At 41.7% G+C, this 21,636-nt stretch overlaps 1 protein-coding gene across 1 annotated transcript in view; it reads right to left on the bottom strand.

Annotated features, from left to right (window-relative positions):
• The window catches only part of KCNH8 (potassium voltage-gated channel subfamily H member 8), a 375,624-nt gene extending 355,135 nt beyond the window's left edge, over positions 1-20,489 (bottom strand). The window contains exon 1 of the mRNA XM_075062450.1: positions 20,414-20,489. Within this exon, the coding sequence (XP_074918551.1) occupies positions 20,414-20,489 (76 nt within the window). The remainder of the gene's footprint in view (positions 1-20,413) is intronic.
• Positions 20,490-21,636: the final 1,147 nt, after the last annotated feature.

Here is a 21,636-nt window from a genome sequence, read left to right as displayed (position 1 = left end):
AACACATAATGTAGCAATAAGAAGTTTCAGTGCCACGGAAGCCTCAGAGATCTCTGTGCATTTCAATAGGTTCATCTTGAAGGGAAAGCAAAATAAAATGCCTGATATAGATTTAAGGCAGAAAATAACTTTGGTTGATGGAAGAGATAAACATATTCTGAATATACTGGAGGTGTGTTAGATTTGCATTGTCTGAATATTACATACTTTGCTACCAAAAAAGAGACATCAATACCCATGGTACTGTTCACTGTAAGATTTAATTTAGCTACTAATTTCACTATTCCAATTTTTGAAGATGGCATCGCTTTATATTCAGAACTAGGGAAAGAACTTTCCAAAAAACAATGGAGCAATATACAGAATTTGTAAAATTAAAAAAATTACATGAATAACTACAATACCCGCACGAGGAAATAAGGAAACAGATCAACAGAGCCAGATGTGTACCCAGAAGCCTCCTACTGCAAGACAAACCCAAGAAAGAAACCAACAGGACTCCACTGGCCATCACATACAGCCCCCAGCTAAAACCCCTCCAATGCATCATCAGGATACAATCCATCCTGGACAATGATCCACATGTCAGAGGCCTTGGGTGGCAGCCATCCTCGCCCACAGACAACCTGCCAACCTGAAACGTATTCTCACCAGCAACTGCACACCACACCATAGTAACTCCAGCTCAGGAACCAACCCATGCAACAAACCTCGATGCAACTCTGCCACATATCTACACCAGCGACACCATCACAGGACCTAACCAGATCAGCCACACCATCACCGGTTCATTCACCTGCACGTCCACCAATGTAATATACGTCATAATATGCCAGCAATGCCCCTTGCTATGTACATCGGCCAAACTGGACAGTCTCTACGGAAAAGGATAAATGGACACAAATCAGAATAGGAATGGCAATATACAAAAACCTGTAGGAGAACACTTCAACCTCCCTGGCAACACTATAGCAGACTTAAGGTGTCCATCCTGCAGCAAAAAAAACTCAGGACCAGATCAAAGAAAAACTGCTGAGCTTCAGTTCATCTGCAAAATGACACCATAGCTCAGGATTGAACAAAGACTGTGAATGGCTTGCCAACTACAGAACCAGTTTCTCCTCTCTTGGTTTTCACACCTCAGCTGCTAGAACGGGTCTTCTCCCTCATTGAACTAACTCATTATCTCTAGCTTGCTTGCTAGCATATATATACCTGCCCTGGAAATTTCCACTACATGCATCTGATGAAGTTGGTATTCACCCACGAAAGCTCATGCTCCAAAACGTTGTTAGTCTATAAGGTGCCACGGATTCTCTGCTGCTTTTACATGAATAAGTTAATCTTATTCTTCTTGGGTCAGATTCTGATCTCATTTACTCCAATGTGGGTCAGAGCAAATGACCTCAAAGTAATCCCAGATATTCACACTAACGTAACAGAAATCAGTGTCCTTTTGTTAATTGTTAATGCTTTGAGGGAATTTGAAAATTCCTTCAATATTGGCCTACTAGAGTTCAACTTTAATGGAAGTCAAATTTCTGTTGACTTTCAATGGTAGCAAAGTTAGGTCTTATACTAGACAAATTTGAATCAGCCCTCTTTTCCTATAAAGTTTGCTATTGGACAATAAATTTTGCCTACATATCAGCTTTGTAATTTGCCACGTTAACACTGGCTTCTGCTGACAGAAGTGCACTTTGAGACTTTGAAGACAGCCAGTTAATGGCTGAAATTAATCTGATTCAATCTAAAGCTCTTATTACAAAAGCTATCAGATGGCTTTCTGTTCTGAATTGCCTAAGCAACTAAAATTAGGGACTGAAGTCTCACTCCTCTTGTCCTCCGATGAGAAATGGTGTTTCAAGTCATCAGTGCTGACCAATCTGTGAACTCAGTGCTAGGACCTACCCTTCAAAGTCATCATGGATCAGCTGAGATGTTCACAGCAGTTCGAACTAAGGAAATGTAAGCTATAATTTGAGTCTTCAAAACATGTTGGTAGACCACAAAAGCAAAGGATGAATGAGTTTGATTGAGAACATTGTTAAGTCATCATGCAAAGGGAAAAAAAAAAAAAAGGAACCAGGCAGCCAGTTTTAGAACAGGCTGTTGCCAGGCATGATTCTCACACCCTTCACTCAACTTCATGGTGTTTTCAGAGAAGGTGATATAAGAAAGCCATACTGGGTCAGACCAAAGGTCCATCCAGCCCAGTATCCTGTCTCCCTACAGTGGCCAATGCCAGGTGTCCCGAGGAGTGAACCTAACAGGTAATGATCAAGTGATCTCTCTGCCATCCATCTCCACCTCTGACAAACAGAGGCTATTCCTTACCCATCCTGACTTAATAGCCATTAATGGACTTAAATTCATGGAAGGTTATCTAGTTTCTTTTAAACCTGTTATTGTCCTAGCCTTCACACCTCCTCAGGCAAGGAGTTCCATGGTCGACTGTGCGGTGTGTGAAGAAGAGCTTCCTTTTATTTGTTTTAACCTGCCCAATTTCATTTGGTGACCCTAGTTCTTATATTATGAGAATAAGTAATAACTTTTCTTTATTCATTTTTCCACACACTCATGAATTTTATATACCTGCATCATATCCCCCTTAGTTTCCTCTTTCCAAGCTGAAAAGTCCTTGCCTCTTTAATCTTTCCTCATATGGGATCGTTCCAAACCCTTTAATCATTTTAGTTGCCCTTTTCTGAACTTTTTCTAATGCCAGGATCTCTTTTTTGAGATATAGACCACATTTGTACGCCAGTATCAGGATGTGGGCGTACCATGGATTATATAAGGCAATAGGATATTCTCCATCTTATTCTCTATCCCTTTTAATGATTCCTAACATCCTGTTTGCTTTGATGGCCACTGCACACTGCGTGGACATCTTCAGATATTATCCACATGACTCCAGCTCTCTTTCTGATTAGTTGTAGCTAAATTTAGCCCCCATCGTATTGTATGTATAGTTGGGGTTATTTTTTCCCCCCAATGTGCATTACTTTACATTTTCCACATGAAATTTCATTTGCCATTTTGTTGCCCAATCACTTAGTTTTGTGAGATCTTTTTGAAGTTCTTCACAGTCTACTTTGGTTTTAACTATCTTAAACAGTTTAGTATCATCCGCTAACTTTGCCACATCACTATTTACCCCTTTTTCTAGATCATTTATGAATAAGTTGAATAGGATTGGTCCTAAGACTGACCCTTGGAGAACACCGCTAGTTACCCCTCTCCATTCTGAAAATGTACCTTTTATTCCTATCCTTTGTTCCTTGTCTTAACCAGGTCTCAATCCTGGAAAGACCTTCCCTCTTATGCCATGACAGCTTAATTTATGTAAGAGCCTTTTGTGAGAGTTTTCCTGTACAGAATCAGAATGGCAGCAGCAGCCATAATCTGCAGGATCAGTTGCATCAATGGGAAGATCATTTCAAGATGCTCCTCAATTGTCTGTCACCTTCAGTCCTTCTATTTGAAAAAATGCAGGAAATTCTGGTAGATCCACCTTCCTTCAACCAAGAAAAGGTCTGGATGGCAATCCATAAGTTGAAGCCTGGGAAGGCACCAGTGGTTTGTAACATTACCCCTGAGCTGCTGAAGACAGGGGACAGTACTGTTTCATGGCTGAAATAGGTTTTTCCAAATCATCTGGTATACTAATTTCCCCAATGACTGGAAGAAGGCCGTTTATTGCCCTTTTTGAACAGAGGCAGAATAAGTCAAATGTAGCAACTATAGAAGGATTATGCTATTATCAGTCTGAGGAAAAAAGTCTTTGCTTCCATTTTAATATCTTGAATCATGACACCCTTTATGGCAAACCTTGGATACCAAGTATAGCTTTAGACCCTGGTTGTTCCATTACCGACCAGATTTTTACCTTAAAGACAATTTTTGGAGAAGATGGCTGGATTTAATAAGCTGCGCACAGCACTTTTATAGACTTCCATCAGTGCATTCAGCAAGTTTGTGCGATCTGATGAAGCATCTTGGCATCCATAGGACAATAGTGTCATTGACAGAAAATCTTTACAATGGAACTAAAAGCTGTGGTTGAGTCAATGGCAAATACAAAGCGTGTTTTCCTATCTCCATGGTAGTTTAGCAAGACTGTGACCTGTCACCATGAATATTGGCATGGTTTGGGTGAAGGATTACTTGACAAGGCAGCTATCAGCAACATTCAGCTGAAAACCATTCTGTTTGTCATTTTATGGTTGGCTCAGTTTGGTGAATCACTGCAGCTGATAGCCAATCTGGTTGGTCAAGAAGTGGCATGCATTGATCTGGTGATTAATCCTGATAAAACAAAGGCCCTGGCCATTGCCATCAAACTGCCTCCAGCTCCAGATTACAACCAGATCAGTATTAACCTGTCCAGATGGGATATTCAGCAGGTTGTAGCCAACAAATATTTGGGCAACAAATACACTGTGCTGGAAAATTCTTGAAAGATATGAACGCTGGTATAGCAGTAGCTGCAGCTATGTATCAGGCCCTTCAGCGGCCTCCATATGGATGTTGTGACATCAAGCTTCCTACAAAGCTGAGGATCTATAGAACCAGTTATCCAACTCTGTTGCATGTAAGTGAAACATGGGCACTAAGGAATGCTGAAGAAAACTGCATTGACATTTTCAGTTCTCATCTTCTCCATTAGCTGCTCCCTACCAAGTGGCAGGAGAAGATCAGAAATGAAGCAATTTGAAGCTGAACACAGCAAGCACCTCTATCAGCAGGGGCTTAGTTTCTGCAGCTTTCTTGGTATGGACATATAAAAAAGGAAAGGTCAATGAATTCTGAAGTGTGTACATCAAACAATTTTCCTACACATCCGACGATCACATGGGCACCAAAACCTTTAACGATGTGACAAGATTGCCAGTGACTGACAAACTGAAGATACAATCAGACCATCTTAAGCACCTTGCCGAAGCTCAATCCAGATGGAGCTCACTTGAAAAGGCCACATCCTTTGGGATTTGCCATGATGAAGAAAAAAGTTAGGAAAAAATGACCAAGAACCAGGGTTTTTATGGCATTTTGTATTAACACAGATAGTAGTTTTTCCTCAGAGGAACCTAAGAAATTTAATGAAAACTATAGGACGAAGAGAAACAAAAGCGATAGAAATAGTTATGCCTTTTTATCCCACTGGAGAGAAATTTACCCGGAAGTTGTATAATATGAAGGCAACACTTTTGACATTCCCTATTATCTGTTGTTTTCTTCCTTTGTATAAAATATATGCCTATCAGATTCAGTTTGTGTTAATAAAAAAAGAAATAGTGGTTCCAGTAAGGAGACGGCTATTCAAATTATACCCTGGGGATTATTGTGAACTATTATTATTCTTACAATGTCAGATGGAGAACATTCCTGGAAAATCCTTCAAAACTTCTCTATTTAATAGCATTTTAAAGACAGATAGCTAGCCCTTCTTAAAAACTTTATGGGGGGCACTCTCGTAAAAGGACCTAAGGATTCCTTAAATCCAGTGCTGAACAGCCACTAAAAATAGGACAGACAGCTTGCAGAAACTTACTATCAGCCAGATTTTGGAAGGCATATTTCATTGCAATATCACAGGACACTAGATTTTTGTTAAAAATACCAGCCCTGAGTGTAAGATCAACAAAAGAAGACAGGGAGTTTTCCCACACCGCAATCTGTTTTAACTCTCTGTGTAGTGATTGACAGGCTAGATTAAAGTTTTAGGAGTGTTCAAGGGATATTCAATGGCATCTCTGAACATACTAGTTTAAGTATAACAGCTGTTCTAAAGCCCTTGAGTCATATTACAAGGTCCTGGAACACAAAAGCAGCCAATGGTTTCTTGGCACAGAGAAGCTCCACAAAACAGAAATTTCCTTCTATCAGGGAAGTTTTTCCAGTCTGAAGTTTGAGAGTAAGCTTTGAGATTTATAGAGGGAGATTTTAATTTGACTTCTCTTCCCCTCCATCCCTTTTCTTTTTCAGCAGCAGGGCAAGGTAGTGCTGTACTGCAAATGAAAGCAGGGCACACTTAAATTAGGCTCTCAGCCTCAGATTAGTTATAATTGCACAACACAGCCTCACACAGACGGATTTTTTTGTGTGTGTACTGAAGGCACTATGCTGTTATCATATTGTAATCATTTTGTTATGTTGGTCAGTACCCTAAGCACATCTGCTTTGCATGTGAAAGGAATGAGATTTATCAAATTACTACAAGTACTCACAGCAAAAAGTTAGGTTAAAAGAGTCTAATTTTTAAATCTGCTCCAGAGCTTCCAAAGCAAATGATGGAGTAGCTCCACCTCTACAGTAACTCCATTTACTTCAGTGAACTTGTATCAGGAATAAAATGTGACAATTCTTTATTCTTCTACAGCACAACCATTATGAGTAGTAAAGAACTCTCATCATTCTATTAGATTTAGAATATTTACATAGAGAGTTCCTACTGTGATCAACTGAATAAGGTACAGTAAACTTAAAACATACAAGAAACAGTTTTTTAAAAAAAACAAACTAAGGACTCAGGGAAAGTGAACAGGTGCCGGAGGAGCACATGATTTGAACACTCACATCCCTTAGAAGAGGATTAAAGAGAATACTCCATATACTAGTAAAGAGGAGAGAATCTGAAGTTGATTAATTACAGATAGGAACTGAAGAGAAACAGTTAAATGAACAAGGGTACTATTCAATCATATCACATTAAGGAAGACAATTAAATATTGACAAGTCTTACAAGTGCTTGTATACAAATGCAAGAAGTCTAAATACTAAGATGGGTGAACTTGAATGTCTGGTATTAAATGGAGATACTGATATAAAAAGGCATCACAGGAACTTGATGGAATGATAGTCAATGGCCCACAGTAATACTAGGATACAAAATATATAGGAATGACATGCTCTGGTTGGGGGTAGCACTATAAGTGGAAAAAAAGCATAGAGTCAACTATAGTAAAAAATCTTAAGTGACTCAAACTGTGCCATAGAATCACTACAGACAGAAATTCCAGGCTTGAATAATAAGAGAATAGCCAGACCAGGATGGCGGCAGTGATTGTGAAATGCTAGTTATTTTGAATGGAAAACCCAATAATAATGGGGGATTTCAACTAGCTCCATATTGACTGGGTATTTGTCACATCAGGATGGAATGCAGAGATAAAATTTCTAGACTCCATTAATGACTGCTTCGTGTAGTAGCTACTCCTGAACCCGCAAGAGGACAGGCAGTTCTTGATTTCATCCTAGAGTGGAGCACTGGATCTGGTCTGAGAGATGAAATATAGCTGAAACACTCAGTAATAGCAACCATAATGTAATTAAATTTAAACATCCTTGGGGGGGGGGGAGTGCCCATTGCAGCAGCATTTAACTTCAAAAAGGGAAACGACACAAAAATGAGGAAGCTATTTAAACAGCAGTTAAAAGGAACAGTCACAAGAGTGAAATGCCTGGAAGCTATTTAAAAAACCCTGAGTATACATTTAGTTTGATCCTCTAACAAACAGTCCGGATCAACAAAAATTCCACCATGGCTACACATAGTAAAAGACGTAGGTAGAAGCAAAAACTCATCCTTTAAAAACTGGAAGTCAAATCCTGTTTAGGAAAACAGAAAGGAGTATTAACTCTGGCAAGTCAAGTGTAAAGGTAAAATTAGTCAGGCCAAAAAAGGATTTGAAGAACAACAACTAGCAAAAGACACAAAAAACTAACAGTAAAAATTAAGTACATCGGAAGCCAAAAGCCTGCCAAATAATCAGTGGGGCCACTGAACAATCAAGGTGCTAAAAGACCATTTGAGAATGACAAGACTATTGTGGAGAAATTAAGGCTTTGGCTACACTGCAGAGTTGTGTCACCAAAAGGCAGCTTCTGGTCAACAGAACAGTAGATGCATACACACTACGATGTGACTTTTGGCAGCAAAAATGGCATTTTGGCAGCAAAATAAAACCACTCCAATGAGAGACGCGAGGCTCTTTGTGCAAAAGTTTTGTCAACAAAGTGCCAGTGCAAATACTGTGCTTGATTTTAATGCTTTAATTGGCCTCCAGGAGGTGTCCCACAATGCCCACCCTGACCGCTCTGGTTAGCAGTTTGAACTCTATTGCCCTGCAGTCAGGTAAACAACCTCCCCTTTTAAAGCCCAGGGAAATTTTTGAAATTCCATTTCCTGTTTGCTCAGTGTGGAGAGGACTCATTGCATCTTCCCAGGTGACCACGGCGGCTTCATGAAGCAAATGCTCTCCCATTTGGACCACGGCAGAGCTCCTGGGATCTGCTCAGTATTTGGGGAGGAGGCAGCTGTACAGTCCCAGCTGGGCTTCAACCATAGGAATTTTAACAGATTTCTCGAGGCTTCTGTGAAAAGGGGTATGACCAGGACACAGTGCAGTGCAGAGCGAACATAAAGAAGCCGAGGCAGGTGTACCATACGATGATGGAGGCAAACCGTCACTTGGGTGCTGCATCCAAGACCTACTGGTTCCATAAGGAGCTGGAAACGATCCTCAGTGACGACCCCACCTACACCACCAAGAGCCCCATGGATACTTCAGCAGGCCTGGAGGTGGTGGAAAGAGGACTTTCCTCTTCATCAAGGACTTTGCCCTTTCGGGTTGTTAGATGATGATGTGGAGCCCAGAGCAGGGTTGCTCAGCGGTGCAGACAGCCAGGATCTGTTTACCACTCCAGAGGGGTCTAGCCAGTCTCAGCAGTTGCTCTCTGGTGAGCAAGAAGCAGGAGAGGAGATGCCTGGTAAGTCGTCTGTGTAGTGTGGAGGTGGGTTCAGGGTCTAGAAGTATACAAGGCTAGCCGTATTTCTGTGTGCCAGACATTTCCCTGTGCAGCTAATCAATATCAACACCCTGTTTCGCCATGCATGCCCATGATCTCACAGGAATCCTCCACAGATGTCTAGGAAACTTTCCTGGAGATATTCTGCAATCTGTTCCTTGACAGAGCTGCTTTGTTCCTTCCCCCGTTGCAGGAAGCTTTCCCACACCATTCGACAATCACTTGTGCAGGGATCAAAACAGCACACAGGCGAGCAGCGTAGGGACCAGGGCAGAAGCCACAAGCATGTAGTAGATGTGCCCTTGCTTTCCTGCTTACCCTCAGGAGTGAGATACCTGCTACCATGACCCCTGCCTCTGGAAAAGTGTGGGAGAATTTAGAATTTTTTTCCCCTAGTTGGCTGCACCACAACCCTTCCAGAGTGCTTTTTTCCCCCCTATGTAGAGTGCCTCCTTCCCCAAGACACCACGCTTTCAGTGTTCACTGAGATGTGTGCCTGCGAAAGGTCAGTGAGAGAGTGATTAGTTTATGTGCAGCATTGAAGCTTAAACAATCATGTTTCTGTGCATTATTTCTTATGATTCTGCAGATGTGGCCTGCACACCGGCCAAGCATCTCCCCAGATAAGAAAAGTGCCTGAGATGGAGCAAAGAAGACACGTTCCAGGATATACTGCAGTTTTTCAATGCAGAGAGTGAAGGGAAGCCAAAAAACAGGACAGAAAAGAAAATCAGGAGTTCATTGAGGATGCTACTGTGTGGATGACTGAAGTAATGAAGGAGCGAACGCAGATGCTAAAGTCCTTAAAAATGAGGTAGACTGAGCAGATGCATGCCCACTCTCCCAGCAGCACATTCAGAACTTTTTTCTGTGAGCCACCCTCCCCACCACTCCACCCGCACATTCCTTTCTGATTTCCCAGACTCCTCGATTTCCCATTCACTCCACCCCCATAGACAACTTGCAAAATGACAGCTGGAACTACACCGCTCTGAAAGTCTGCCCTTCCCTGATACCTCCTTTCCCACCAAGCATGCTCATGTATGCATGCGTTGTTTTTTGTGCAATAAAAGCAAAGTTTTTGAATAACTAATTTTTATTTTTGTCCTACAAATTGAGATAGCAGGCACTATCAAGACATACACAGGCAGTTTCATCATTTGCTTACTGGAATTTAAGTCCCCAAATTTCACAATTGCTTCCCAGGAAAACAAGTACTGCAATGTTACATTACATCTAATCACAGATATATACATTACTAGTTCTCATTTTCAAAGTGTTGCCTCAAAACCTCCCTGATTAAAACTGCCCTCTTCTGGGCCCCCCTAATAGCCCTGGTAGCTAGCTGTCTCAGCACTCCACCCCTGAGCAAACCTTCCATCCTTAGCTTCACAAATATTATGCAATGTACAACACATGCCTATCACCATGCATATTATCCTCATTAAGATCTAATCTGCCATAAAGGCACCGCCAGCATGCCTTTAATTTGCCAAAGCCACATTCCACCATCATCTGGCAACTACTCAATGTGTTGCTGAACCACTCCTTACTGCTATACAGGTTTCCTGTGTAAGATTTAATGAGCCATCGCTGTAAGGGTATGCTGGATCTCCCAGGATCACAATGGGCATTTCAACATCCCCTACTGTAAACTTCTGGTCTGGAAAGAAAGTCCCTGCTTGCAGCTTTCTATATAGGCTGGTGTTTCTAAAGATGTGTGCGTTATGCACCTTCCCACACCACCCCACATTGATGTCAGTGATACACCCGTAGTCATCCATAAGCACCTGCAACACCCTTTCTATTGATGTACTCCATCGCAAAGTGGTCTGGTGCCAGAATTGGAATCTGTGTACATCTAGCACCCCTCCCCAGTTAGAGAAACCTGTTCTGCAAAGCCATCCACTATTTCACACACATTCTCCAGAGTCACAGTCCTTCATAGCAGGGTGTGATTAACTGCCCTGCACACTTGTATTAACACACCCCCAAGGGTCAATTTCCCGACTCCAAACTGATTTGTGACTGACCAGTCGCCAGCTTCCATACTATGATTGTCATGGGTTTCTCTACTGATAAGTCAGGTCTCATTCTTGTGTCCTTGCACCGCAGTGCAGGGGCAAGCTCCGCACACAGTTCCAGGAAGGTGGCTTTCCACATCTGAAAGTTCTGTAGCCACTGCTTGTCATCTCAGACCTGCTTGACAATACAATCCTCCCACCATTCAAAGCTTGTTTCCAGAGCCCAAAGGTGACAGTCCACCATATGTAGCTGTTCCATGAATGTCAAAAGAAATCCAGGTTGCTCCTATCCATATCACACACCACATCAGGTATCTGGGAGTCTTGTTCAGTTAGGAACTTCATGATTAACTGCAGGGCATTCATGATATTTTAATGACAGTTATCAGAGAATAAGAAAGCAGTGTGGGATCCATCCCTTCACACAAAGATGCCAGCATGCACAGCACACAAGGGCCTTGAAAAAATGCTGTGAAAGAAAGCCAGAAGCCTATGGAATGCTGAGATGGAAAACAATGAATCTTGGAACATTCATCCTGGTCCCAAGATGTGCAGCGATCTGCTCTGCCTTCCCACAAGAACTAGCGGCAGAAGGTTTTGAGCTGCACTTTGGAATAGGTACCCACAGAGCCTTGGTCACACTGCTGATGATAGGGCCCCAACTGTGGGTGTGCTCTGCTGACAGAGGAAGCAGGTATCAACATGCAACATTGATTTGAATTATAGCACTTTGAGAGTGTCTATATAACTTTTGTCATCAACAAAATTCTGTAGTGTAGATAAGGCCTAAATTAATTTTTGGTATCAGTCTTTGTTGCAGAGGATATGAAGGAGATTCCCAAACCGAAGCCATTTAAGTGCCAAATCTGAGGAACTGTCCCAGATTTGTGTGTCAGTAGGGGAGGTTTTAGACCAAGTTGATAAACTAAACAGTAATAAATCAATAGGACCAGATGGTATACACCCAAGAATTCTGAAGGAACTTAGATACAAAATTTTAGAACTCTTCCTGTGATATATAACCTATCACTTAAATCAGCCTCCGTATTAGACAACTGGAGGATAGCTAATGCAATGCCCAATTTAACAAAAAACTCCAGAGGTGATCCTGGCAATTACAGGTGAATAAGCCTAACTTCAATACCAAACAAATTGGTTGAAACTAAAGTAAAGAACAGAATTATCAGATAAATAGAACATGATTTTGGAGGGGAAGAGTTAACACTGCTTTTGTAAAGGGAAATCATGCCTCACCAATCTATTAGAGTTCCTTGAGGGAGTAAACAAGCATGTGGAAAAAGGTGATCCAGTTGATACAGTGTACTTGGACTTTCAGAAAGCCTTTGACAAGATCCCTCACCAAAGGCTCTTATCCCATTACTGCTTATCTTGCCTAAGAGGGAAGGTCCTCTCATGGATCAGTAACTAGTTAGAAGATAGGAAATAAAGGGTAGGAATAAATGGTCAGTTTTCCAAATGGAGAGCGGTAAGTAGTGGGGTCCCACAAGGACCTGAACTGGGACCAGTGCTCTTCAACATGTTCATAAATGATTTGGAAAAGGGGTGAACAGTGACAGTTTGCAGATGATACAAAACTACTAAAGATAAGTCCAAAACAGACCATGAAGAGTTACAAAGGGATCTCACAAAAGTGGGTGACTGGGCAACAAAAAGGCAGATTTAATTCAGTGTTGATAAATGCAAAGTAATGCGTATTGGGAACCAATCCCAACTATACATACAAAATGGAGTTTAAATTAGCCGTTGCCACTCAAGAAAGACCCCTTCATATAACACAAGAACCAAGGGTCATGCAATTACATTAATAGGCAATAGGTATAAAACCAACATAAGAAAGTATTTCCTCACACAATGCACAGTCAACCTGTGGAACTCATTGCCAGGGGATGTTTTGAATACCAAAAATATAACTGGGGTCAAGAAAGAATTAAGAAAACCTCATAGAGGATTCATCAATGGCTATTAGTCAAGATGGTCAGGGACACAACCCCCTGCCTAAGTCTGACTTCCAGAAGCCAGGACTGGATGACAGGGAATAGATCACTTGATAATTGCTCTGTTCTTTTCATTCTCTCTGAAGCATCTGGCATTGGTCACTGTCAGAAGACAGGATACTGGGCTAGATGGACCACTGGTCTGACCCAGCACGGGCATTCTTATGCTAGTGTTGACTAACGATCAGAGTACAGAACTGGGAGTTAGGAATCTTTTAGTCTGAGCTCTCCCACTCACTTTTTACAAAATGTTACTCATATTGCTTTTCTTCTCCAATTACCTGTTAAATAGGGACAATATTATTTACCTCCTCTGTGTGATGCTGCGAGGTTTCATTTGTTATTGTTTGTAAAACTTTAAGAGATGCTTTAGAAGTGCAAAGAACTATAGTTCAGATCCTCTTCTGTAGTAGGACAGCTCCATTAGTGGAAAGCTGTCCTGAAGTCATTTTACCTGACTGTATGATGAAGACTCCTCGGTCGTGGCAACTCATGCACCACCCTTACCCCCACATTGCTGAGAAGAAAGTGAGCAAGGCTGGATCTTCTATACACACTGATCATCCCCAACTGCCATGATAACCTCTTGAGGTCATTGGCCCCTGGAGCAGGAGGCTGCTGTAACTTCTACCAGCGAACCTGATCAAAGAAGGGATACCCCTGGACTGAGACACCACCTTAGAGCCACTTTGGCACCCTTTCAATTGTGTGGTGTCACCTGGTCACTGCTGAGGACTGGGCCCCAAATATATAAATTATACAATTCTGCAAAATTAGTCAGTTGATGAATGACTCTCCTCCACTCCTAAATTAATTCATCTCACACAAAACAAGACAAAAAAATTAACTTAATTCAAATAAATATTTTATGACGAAAAATCACCTCAGAATCCAATTCTAAATGAAAGAGCCTTCTTTAAAGCACAGCTCTATTCTGAAAGGCAACACATAAAAAGGCGTGATTTTTATCTAACAGATATGTTTCTTGCACCAAATCTTCAGGACTAGCCCTTCTGTAGCTGGTGCAGCTCAGCAACTAGGGAGCAAAGGTGGCTTTAAGTAGGGTGACCAAATAACAACTGTGAAAAAACAGGATGAGGGTAATAGGCACCTATATAAGAAAAAGTCCCCAAAAATAGGACTGTCCCTTTAAAAGTGGGACATCTTGTCACCCTAGCCTTAAGTCACCTTTACACGCTTTTGATCCTGAAGCATCCAGGCAACAGCTTAGGTCAGACTAAGGGTTGGTCGAAGTTATGTTTGCTGGCAACAGCACCCAGACAAAGCAACCCTATAACATCAAGCAACTCACCTGCTCTGTGAGGATGCACAGGTAGCTGGTTAAGTTGGCACCTCAGCTATCAGTGCCAGAGTAGCACAAGGAGCCAGACTTGGGGCCAAGATCTGGCCTCTTCACTATATTCAAAATCGTGTATTTATTTTCACATCATGGCTACAGGGTGAACTGTGGCATAGACCCCTTTTAGTCCCTCTCAGGGGCACTCCTACACTGACAGACCTGGCTTCCTGCCATGTTAATGACAAGCTCAACTCAACTTTGGTACACAATATTTTTCCCTGAGGAGCCTCTAACAGTATACTTTGCAGTGACACAGAAAGAGCATCATCAAAAAAAAGCATCATTTATTAATTCCTCAAAAGTAGAAAGCATTTAGGAAAATGGGTTAACACACTAAAAAGCCTATACACGTGGATATGATTTACACCTTTGTAAGTTCCCCTCAGCTCAGCTAACCCTATATCTATCAGGGAGAAACAGACTGCCCCAGCTGCATTTTCTACCTCACTTCATACAACTTTGTGAGTGAATAGGTGACAGGCTGGCAAATGACTAGGCAGCCCCTTCTAAAATCTTCGAGGGTTTAGATCCTCTTTGATAACAAGTTTTAGGGTTGAGAACAGTAAACCATTCTAGTCTGCACAGAGCCAGACAGGTAGTTTCTTCCCCATTGATGGTCCAGCCACCTTTCCTCAAAGATTCTTATATCTGCCATAGTTTCATTTCCTGTGGGTTTCTCCCTTAACAGCCTTTTTTGATTTAACTCCTGTCAGTCAAGCAAGTTAATATCAAACAACTTGAGTTGCACATAAGATTTGTAAAAAATAATACACATAGTAGCCTCATTCTCTACATTCAGTGAAAAAAATGTTTTACTGCTTTTTTTTTTTCCTGCTAGCGATTCGAAACCTAAGAGCTGGAGCATTTTCTTTTTTGTTTACCAACATGTTGACAATAATGAATCTGCATGTGTGTCAATCTAGTTGTAAGTGGAAAACAGTGTAACTGAAGGTGTAAGTTCTCCTACAAAGAGGTCATTATCAGTTAACAGTAAGCAAGCTTGACTTAAATCCTAGATTCAGTTTACAGGGCTAGCAATCAGGGGAAAAACATATTTAATTTGGAATTTGAGAACATTTGGTACAGAAAGCACTGAAAAACAACTATAAAATTCCAGATTTTCATCTTTAGAGAGGTATTAGGGAGGGAAAGCTCAGTGGTTTGAGCATTGGCCTGCTAAACCCAAGGTTGTGAGTTCAATCCTTAACGGGGGGCCACTTAGGGATCTGGGGTAAAATCAGTACTTGGTCCTGCTAGTGAAGGCAGGGGGCTGGACTTGATGACCTGGACTGGTCCCTTCCAGTTCTAGGAGATAGGGTATCTCCATTAATTTATTTTATTTTTAGGGAGTAAAATCTCACTCAGAAATAGTGTGTTTTCTGCACAATTTAGTTAGGCATGTCCATTTACTAAAATGTAGTTTAACCTTGCTCCACAGGAAAGTAGTGTAAGAATCTACAACAGAAACAGCAGCAACATCAGGCTCTGAGGTGGAAATTTTTTCTAGTATACAGTCTAGATTGTAGAGCTTCTGGGAAACAGTTTTCGAAATCTGTAAAAAATTGAAATGGGGGGAAATCCTGTCCCAGACAGGACAAAAAAAATAAAATAAAAAAACTGAAAAAAGTTCAAAGAGATAAAATCTGAAGAAAATCTAAGTGTTTTGTTTTGATGTCAACCATTTATTACTAAAAAATAAACTATAATGAGCTTAAAATTCAAAATTTGAAAGATTTTGAACCAGAAAACTGGATTTTTTCTTATTGAAAGTATCAAAGTTACAGGTTTTGGAAATATCAAGGCTTTCTTTTTCAACTTTTTTTTCTAAAAACATTTGTCAAAACTAACCTCCTCTTTCACACAAAAAGTTTCAGTTTTGATGCATCAGAATTTTCCAATTTAAAGTGTTTTGTGGAGAAATTCCTGAGAGCTTTACTAGATTGTGGGGTTCAAATTGTGGGTTTTGAACAGGGTTCAAAAAAGGACTAGATAAGTTCATGGAGGACAGGTCCATCAGTGGCTATTAGCCAGAACAGGGAGACATACAAAACCATGCTCTGAAGCATCCCTAACCTCCGTTTGCCAAAGCTGGGAATGGGTGACAGGATGGATCACTTGATGATTACCTGTTCTGTTCATTGCCTCTGAAGCACCTGGTATTGGCCACTGTCAGAAGAGAGGATACTAGACTAGATGGATCATTGGTCTGACCTAACATGGCAGTGTGTGTGTGCCCACTAGGCACAGCCTCAAGGCAGTGGCAATATGAAGGGACAGTACCACATGGGAAACATCAGGAGGTTTCCAGAATGCAGAGGGAGCATGCCTGCTACTACATGCCTTAAGGGGTGCAGCCTATTTCTCCAGCTGTGCAAGCCTTGCTTTGTATGTGAGAAAGGGGTCTGCCTTTGGGCATAAATGTGGTGTTAGGGATGGAGCAATTCCTGTAGTGCCCTGACTCCCTGTGACTGACATATTCGATAGTTTGATGATCATTGTCTATATTTCAGTCTAACAAAGATGTTATAATACAACTAGTTATGATGACCATGAAAGTTCTGATTATCTAAAGTACATAATAAAACATTGATGTTTGAGGGTGCAAATGTTCTAGATTCTCTGTTTTTTCCCCCCACAGTGTTTTTCATGATATGGGCAAGTTGGCACAACATTAAAACCAAGAGAAATATTATGATGAAAACTCATTCATTAAATTCTATGTGAAGTGAAGCATATTTTCCAGTGTTTTCTGGAATCTTTTTCTGCACTGTTGCCCAGAATTAGAATTAATTCTCCTCTGGATTAAAGATGCATTGGTGGATTAGTCTATCATTGATGACAACAAAAATATATCCTTCCCAAAGGCTTAAAATAAAAGGAGGTCTGTTAACGACAGACATCATTACTGTAACAAAACATGCAGAAAAAATAACAGAATATCATCATCTCTGAAATTAAAATAGTTTATGTAACATTCTGTGTTAAATATTGAATGTCAATCCCAAAATAAAATATATAATCATATTTAAAAGACACAAAGGGCCTGATCCCATGAAGAGTTATACATTGAGTAACTTGTCTTAATCTAGCAGTATCATTGCTATTACTACACTGCTTAGGTGAGTAATCTTACTCACTTGCTTAAGAGTTTGCAGATTTGGGCCCAGAGCTTGCACTAGACTTTACAAAACAGCATTTCCCTCCCCCCCATGAAAAAAAATCTTGTTAAACCACCACAGGAATAAGTACTTTGCAAATTAATTTTAGATTTAAAAAAAGACAACTAGATTATATCAAATCAAAGTGAAAAAACTACTTTTGAAGATTTAAAATTGTATCATGTTGTGCACTTGATCTATATTATCATTCTTCAGGGAAAGATATAGTTTAATAACTTGTGTTATTTGTTTCAATTAATAAATATAAACATGCATTATCTACCTCAGTGGTTCTCAACCAGTGGTGCGTGTACCCCTGGATGTATGCAGAGATCTTCCAGGGAGTACATCAACTCATCTATTTATTTGGCTCATTTTACAACAGGCTACATAAAATGCACTAGCAAAATCAGCACAAACTAAAATTGTATGCAGACAAAAGGAGAAAGTAAGCAATTTTTCAGTAATATTACGGCCTTGACACTTTTGTATTTTTTATGTCTGATTTTAAAATTAAGTAATTTTTAAGTGAGGTGAACCTTGGGGTATGCAAGACAAATCAGGCTCTTGAAAGGGGTACAGTATTCTGGAAAAGTTGAGAATTACTGATCTGTAAATAAAGAGCCAGATGCTGTCCCCTTTACACCAGATAGTCTTATCATTCACTATGTATTACTGAGTGGGACTGACTGGGATGGGACTACATGTGGAGAATCGTACTATCTGTTGTTAATTTCTGGGAGCATTTAAAGGCAGAAATTTATTTGTCCATGGTAATGTCTTCTAAATAATGCCTGTTCATCAGGTATTGAAGCCAAATTCCAAAGTCCTGCTTAAAAGGTAAAACTTCCACTGAAACCAAGGGGTATTTTCCTCAAAAGAGACATCAAGAAAATGTTTCCCATTACTTTGTGCAAGTGTATTACTATGCATGAAAGTTTCTTATTTTAAAATAAGTTACTCGCGTAGATTTTTTTCCCCCTTCAATAACTTCAGAATGTATTCACAAAGATGTCATACTTCACATAATGTATTTATTAAAAGCCTTCCAAAAACATTAGCAAGACAAGGAGGGTGAGGTAATCTCTTTTATTGGACCAACTTCAGTTAGCAAGAAAGACAAGCTTTGGAGCTATATACGCAGCTCTTCTTCAGGTCTCTCATACAAAACTTAACCTCTTAAAAACTCAAATAAGTGTCATATATATGTCTTTGAATGCTTTTGTTTTACATGTTGCTGCTAGAAAGGATAAAGGATTGAACAGAACAGCTAAATTTAAGCAGCAATTCTTTTAATCTGCATAAATTAATGAGAAATTGTGTTTAGTCTTAAGATTCAAGTAACCTAATTAACATCTCAAACACTAAGGTGGCATTCTTAACACAGACAATAAAATTCTTATAGTAATGTTTAAATAATTAAAACGTTTATATCACTAGTAGGGAGTTTAGCCAATTTGAACCTGCCAAAATAAATGATCTCCAAAGTTGTTTTTTAGTAGATTCTCCACATACTGCATTCAGTCCTTTGAACTGAAAGTCACTGTAGGGAGTTTCTAAGCAGACAGCAGAGGGAATTATTTTTTTTAATCAAGTGACAGTATCATACAAAAACCTTACAACATTAAATCTGCAAGAATTAACCTCCAATAAACAACACCTGGATAGTTGATTGTAAACTCTCTAACTGAAAAAAAAAAGTGGGGGGGAGATCTGGAAGACTGTGATGAAGAGCTAGATCTATTTTGTTAGTGTCTACAAGGCACAGCTACTTTAAGAGTTACTTTATAATGGAATATAGATTTAAAGCAGCCTTTAATCAAGGCTTGTTTTTAAGCTACCCTCAGACTAGCGAGACAGTTATATCGTGATTTTGTTACCGTGCAGTTATTTGTGTGACTATGTGTCGTGAGATTGTACAAGTTTATTGATATAGCAATTGAGCTCAGTTCTTTCATCTCACACTAACACCAAAATAGTAATAAAATATGCCAACAGATACAAGATTAAAAGTATATAAACATCAAAATGTTTGACAGAAGATGAAAAACTAAGTTAAACGAGTTTAAAGATTTGAGTCGTTTCAGATTTCCCCCCACCCCCAAGAAAAAAGATTTACGCTGGCGAAAAGTTCTCTCTCCCGTAGTAGTTGTGTGTTTAAACTACAAACATCTCATCAGGTACAGGGAGCCCCTAAACAACAGCCTAGAGCCTCCAATCGCCAATTATTTCTCCGCACCTGAACAAACTCCTCATATTGATACAGCACATCGCAAGGGAACCGCCGAGCAGGGCTTGACTCGAGCAGCAGGAAGAGCCGGGGGGGAGGGAAGGGGGCAGGAAATTGGGGGCAAATGGTAAGACTAAGTCAAAACAGCTGGAAGGCAAGTGACGCGCAAAGGAAGAGGAGCGGGACCTGTCCAGGGTCCTGAAATGACAATTCCGATACCAAACCCATTCATTAAACCGCCGCAGACATTCATTCAACAATCCCCTGCCCAGCTGTCTGCCCAACACAAAAACCCGATTAAAAGCTTAAATCTTGTCAAAGAGATTTTTAAAAAAGACTTTCAAAGCCAAGTCCCGAGTCTGAAGCCTGCATCTCTTCTCGCTCTCTACTCTCAGGGGGGGCTGCACCCGCTGCACTGTACCACGCAGCCAGCACGAGGGCAGCTGAGAGGAGCAGAAAGCCCCGGGAAGCAGCAGCCTGAGCCTACAACTTCCATGCAGAGAACAGCTCGGAGCGACCTGGACCGCAGTCCGGGAATAACCCTGCAAGTTCCCGAAGAGGCGCCAAGCGCACCCCGGTGTCCTGGTAACGGGCGCGCTGCCCCAGCCGACACCCAGCACACCAGGGACACCTCCCAGGGGCTGAGCACCACCCTGCCGCCCGCTGCTAAGCCGCACAGCCGTAACGAGGGGAGATGGGTGCATGCAATGCCGGACCCACATCCAGCTCTGCCTCTTTCTCCCCGGCAGCCCCTCCGGCTCCGCTGCAAGGCTGGGAAGGGGCCACCACGCTCCGGCCTGCCCCCGACTCACGCGTGCCGTCGAAGCGAGTGGCGATGGTGTCGAGGAAGGTGTTCTGCGGGGCCAGCAATCCTTTCATCACCGGCATCTTTCCAGCGCGGTGCGAAATTCTCCATCAAACTTTGTCCAGGAGGGCGGCTCGCAAAGAAAGTGCAAAGGGCGGGGGGAGAGCGAGTGGGGCGGGGGGAGCGCGAGCCGCTGAGACTTCACCGGACCCGGGAAGCGCCGCTCTCCCCGGCCGCGCACAGGCTAGAGAGAGGGCTCGGCGCCTCCCCGCTTCCACCAGCTGCCGGAGCTCCAGCCCGCCCGCTAGCAGCCGCCGCGCGCTCCATTCCCCCCCGTGATTGGCTGGTAAGAGGGACCCGGGGAGGGGTTTGTATGTGTGGGGGCGGGAGTCCTTGCACGACGTGGGGAGCCGCAGCCGCGTGGGGAGGCGGGCGCGTGGCTCCAGGGTTGGTTGTTTGCCCCCAAGGCGCTTTGTTCAGCCCTTCCTCGGAGGGGGGAGCCTCTAGCTGGCGTGTGTGGCGGGCCACGTGGGCGGAAGGGGCGCAGTCCCAGGAGAAAGGTGGGCTGGGGGAAAGGGAGGATGCTAAGGCAGCTGGGATTGGAAATGACTGGGGTTCATCTGACAATACTCCACCTTCTAGTGGAAAGGTAACAGCTGAGGCTCCCGCATCCAGTCAGTTACACCACTCCACCAGTCCAAAAAAACAATCTAGTGCTTAAAGAACAAGCTCACTAATAAAATCCAGGCTGTAATGAATCCCAACACAACAAAGCTGTAAAAACCTGTTTCCAGGTGCTTTTTTGGCCTCAATCGTTTTGGTTCTATTCCCTAAATAGAACACAAGAATATAGATTCCATTTCAACCCCCAAAAATCCAGATTTCCCCCTCCCAAAAAAAACCAGAGTTGTTGCAAATACCTAAATCCTCCCACTTTCTGGCTCCCAATTCCAAACTACACCTTAAAAATGTAGGCCCTGATATAACAGAATTGCAAAAACCTGGCATCAGGAGCCTGCCAATTTTTGGCCCAAACCTACCAATTGTACCACTAAAAGAGAGAATAAGTGTTGCTGCTACTATTCCTCCTAAAAGATCTGACTCCCTCCCCCTGTACACAGTCTAGTACCTGCTGGATCCACCTTTTTTTTCCCCCTGCATCCCTTCTGATTTTATTGTCTAAACTTAATAGGTATGCAGTTTCTCTTACTCCACTAAAGTAGTCTCAAT

Source organism: Chelonoidis abingdonii, chromosome 2 (genome assembly GCF_003597395.2).
Source record: "Chelonoidis abingdonii isolate Lonesome George chromosome 2, CheloAbing_2.0, whole genome shotgun sequence".
NCBI lineage: Eukaryota > Metazoa > Chordata > Testudines > Testudinidae > Chelonoidis > Chelonoidis abingdonii.
Note: the sequence above shows the minus strand (reverse complement) of the source record. Positions and strands in the feature narration are given on the sequence as shown.